Raw genomic sequence first — 4048 nt, forward strand, 5'->3', positions numbered from 1 at the left:
CACCGTTCAAAATGGCTTTTACTTATTTGTCTTAGTCAAAGCAAGACTTCTGTAAAGGACAAATTAAATCAAATCAAATTAAAAAGTTAACAATAGTGCAAGCAAGTCATAAAACATGATAAACATATGTAATGCATTTTTAAATAGCATTTCACAGCCTTTTTAAAGAGACAATTTAGGGTATGTTGCTGCACAGTCCTGGAAATGCAGATCCACGTATTGCAGGATGTGGTCCACAGCACTGAGCAGAAGGATGTCTGTGTTCTCATCAACATCCAGCTCAGATGAGTAGTTCTTCACCGGGACGATGTAGGAGGTGGACATGCCAAGCAGAGCCCCAGCGTTGGTCATCTACTCACATACACACACATTTGTTTTACTATCCTTGTGGGGACCAAACAATTGATTCCCATTCAAAATCCTATTTTCCGTAACATCTAACCCTTATCCTAACCCTAACCTTGATACTAATCCTAACCCGTAACCCTAGCCCTGAACCTACCCCTAACCCTGATTCTAACCTTAACCCAAAGTGAAACCCTAAACCTAACCCCTAAGCTTAAAATATATATTTTTTTCCTTGTGAGGATTTCTTGTCCCCACCATGACAGTAAAACCAAATACACAAGTCAGTCAAGGATGTTCATACAGGGTGGTTAAATGTCAGATGTTCCGATAGCTGATGTTCCAATAGCTAACTAAAACGTCAATAAAGGGTATTATTGAGAATACCGTCTGCTGAACGATCCGACTGTTGTACACCTGGGTGATGTCACGGGCAGTTTCCTGACACACCTGGTCCACGTGTGTCAGCAGTGCCACTTGATGCACACCTACAAAACACATTTGTTTCACACACTGTCAACTGACAGAATTGACCACAGTTCCTACAACCATTACTGCCATTGCAAAAAAGCTTCTTGTATTGCTCACCCAGGTCACTGATGTGTTCTCGGAGCTGTTGGAAGGTGGTGCCCAGACCTTTGGTGTAGCTGGACACTTTAGAAGCATCCACCACAAAGACGACACAGTGGACCTTGTCTTTAAGGGACGGCTTCTTTACATACCCCACAGTCTCTGATCTCACAGGCTGCTCAGGACTGAACTGTAGAGGATGGATGAGAACATTAGCTTGGTTGTTCAAACCAACCAGCTGAGAGAGTATTTATAATATTCTCTACTGAACAGAGAAATGTATATCAGGGGTGAGCAACTCCTATCCTGTGAGGCTACCTGCATGAGTATGTTCCAACCCAGCACTCTCTCACCTGAATCATAATAGTGGTCTAAATTGCAGACTGTGATTAGTTGAATCAGGTGTGTTAGAACTAAACTGGAACAAAAATCGGCACACAGTGTGTTAGAGCAGACCTGGAACACACTGTGGCCGCTGTTGCTCAACTCAGAGTTATATGAATGTTACACACACTGTGCCCCTGTAATTTTAACGTCGACATCCAATACTTGCATTCTTTCTTACACACAACGGTGGCACCTGTGTCCGTTCTCCCTCGCGTACCTTGTGTCCCTCGGGTGCATGGCCTTTGATGATAGCCAGAGTGTCATGGAGGGTTAGTCCAGTGGTCTCCCCATCTCCCAGACCCATGACATCACACAGGACCAGCGCAGTAGGCTGCTCTGGACTCCGCCCACGGATGTTGAACAACAGGAGCTGAGATAGAGAACACAGACAGAATTATACGTGTAAGGATATACAATGTGGTTTACAATATGGAGTGATTAACAATAATAGTTTTTGTAACTTAACTAAATCTTTATTTACACATGCAATTGATCTATATCATCCAGCCCCAAAACTCCCAGTTTCTAACAAACTCAAATACTTTCTATGTTTTTTTACCTCTACCTTTTTGGTGAAGCTGGCAGAGGAAGAGCCAACCATGGCCCGGTTAGTGAATCTTCCTGTGAAGACTGACTGAACAGAGCTGATGAAGCTGGACTTGCCAGCTCCGACAGGACCCAGCAGCAGAACCCGAGCCTCAGACAAAGCCTCACAAACAGGCTTATAGGAACTGATAGACTCCATCAGGGTCTCCCTGCGACTGGGCAAACATTGGTCATTAACAATTAAATATGATTACATAGTGGATTGTTTAGTAGGCCTAGTTGGTGTACATAGGTAAGTTTGAGTGTATTGTTGTGATACCCTACTCACTCCTCAGTCCATGCCACCTCCCTCCATGGGGACTCCATCTTACTTTTCCACTGTTCTGCCGCTAAGCAGGCATAGAGTTGAGAGAGTATAGTGTAAGAGCAAACTAATGAAAATCATGAATTATCAGGTAACTGTACTCTACTGGAAAGTGGCAATGAGTCTCACAACACACAATAGGTGATTAAAGGTCCGGTGCAGTCAGTGTAGATTTTTCCTGTTAGACTATTAAAGGCCCAGTGTAGATTTCCCTGTTAGACTATTAAAGGCCCAGTGTAGATTTCCCTGTTAGACTATTAAAGGCCCTGTGCAGATTTCCCTGTTAGACTATTAAAGGCCCAGTGTAGATTTCCCTGTTAGACTATTAAAGGCCCAGTGTAGATTTCCCTGTTAGACTATTAAAGGCCCAGTGTAGATTTCCCTGTGTTTTATATATATTTCCACACTATAAGGTTGGAATAGTACTGTGAAATTGTGAAAATTATTATAATGCATTTTTAGTGTATGAGCTGTTTGAAAAGACCCCCTGAAATTGAGTGGAGTGGAATGGAGTTTTGGCCTGCTTGAGAAATTGCTCTTTGCTAAGCTATTTTTGTTTATTTTTGACCATTTTAATTGGAAACACTCACTGTAAGGTACTTAATTGTTTCACAGAAATTATTTTATATTGAGATAAAAAAAAACAGCTGCATTGGACCTTTAAGAAATGTACTCCAACATCATGATAGTTAACACCTATTTGCTTACTTGCAAACCCCCCAGGTGCATTTATCACATTCCCCTTGCGGACTTTACTAGAGTCAGGTCTGCCGTCCCCTCCCAACAAGTTTGTTGCAAAAGTTATTGATGAGGGTTTCTCACCATGCAAAACTGGTGTAGAAAAATGAGGACAACTTCCAGGTCCTGGCCCGAAGTTGAAGGACATGCTGTCAATGTAATAACATATTCATATACCATCATGCAACATTGAATTCTTAAAGCCAATGACCGTAATAAACTGAACATGGTTCAAAGAGTAACATAAAGTAAACTAAACAAACCTACCTAGCAAGATTGCTTGGAGATTGTATCCACAACCAGCTGAGCCTATGGATCAGTTTGACCTGATAGTATTGTGTATCTGTTTCTCAGTAGACTTGTGGGCGTGTCTGTTGTGTGGAAACGAAAGTGAAAATTTGAAATCCCATTTCTACTGGTCTTTCCAGTAGAGCTGTGTTCAGCCTAGAGTAAAAACAAACCTCAGTTAACTCAACTTGAACTTAGAGTTTTAATAATTACAATAAGTCTATCATAATTTTATAAAGGTCTGTCTTGGACTAGCAGGAAAAGGGATGCGGCTGTTGGGAGCACAATCTATAACTGTTGTGGGTTCAGCAGGAGTGTTATGCTGAATCCACATATTTTGCCAATGGACATGCTATTGTACACACACACTGTATGTCATTCACAGTCCTCTCTGTACAGTGCATTCAGAAAGTATTCAGACCCCTTGACTTTTCCACATTTTGTTACATTACAGCCTTATTGTAAAAATGTATCAATCCTCATCAATCTATACACAATACCCTATAATGACAAAGTGAAAACAGGTTTTTAGACATTTTGGCAAAATACCACATTTACATAAGTATTCAGACCCTTGCTATGAGACTGGAAATTGAGCTGAGGTGCATCCTGTTTGCATTGATCATCCTTGAGATGTTTCTACAACTTGATTGGAGTCCACCTGTGGTGAATTCAATTGATTGGAAATGATTTGTAACATAAGGTCCCACAGTTGACCGTGCCTTTCAGAGCAAAAACCAAGCCGTAAGGTCGAAGGAATTGTCTGTAGAGCTCCGAGACAGAATTGTGTCGAGGCACAGATCGGGGGAA

The 4048-nt window shown here is 41.6% G+C and overlaps 1 protein-coding gene across 4 annotated transcripts; it reads right to left on the bottom strand.

The window, feature by feature from the left end:
- On the bottom strand, positions 1-3654 carry LOC115109133 (interferon-induced protein 44-like). Of its 4 annotated transcripts, none has more exons than XM_029633749.2 (8): positions 3218-3654; positions 3035-3099; positions 2177-2237; positions 1862-2063; positions 1469-1672; positions 934-1105; positions 733-833; positions 1-351 (listed from the first exon to the last, which is right to left on the bottom strand). In XM_029633749.2, the coding sequence occupies exons 2-8, from the start codon at positions 3096-3098 to the stop codon at positions 163-165; spliced, it is 993 nt and encodes a 330-aa protein (XP_029489609.1). In that variant the 5' UTR covers position 3099; positions 3218-3654; the 3' UTR covers positions 1-162. The 4 variants fall into 4 exon arrangements, with proteins under 4 accessions (XP_029489609.1, XP_029489610.1, XP_064865709.1 ...); XM_029633750.2 differs by having other exon boundaries at positions 1868-2063; positions 3218-3649; XM_065009637.1 differs by having other exon boundaries at positions 1520-1672; positions 3218-3643.
- Positions 3655-4048: the final 394 nt, after the last annotated feature.

The sequence above is a fragment of the Oncorhynchus nerka genome, linkage group LG25, assembly GCF_034236695.1.
Source record: "Oncorhynchus nerka isolate Pitt River linkage group LG25, Oner_Uvic_2.0, whole genome shotgun sequence".
Classification (NCBI taxonomy): domain Eukaryota; kingdom Metazoa; phylum Chordata; class Actinopteri; order Salmoniformes; family Salmonidae; genus Oncorhynchus; species Oncorhynchus nerka.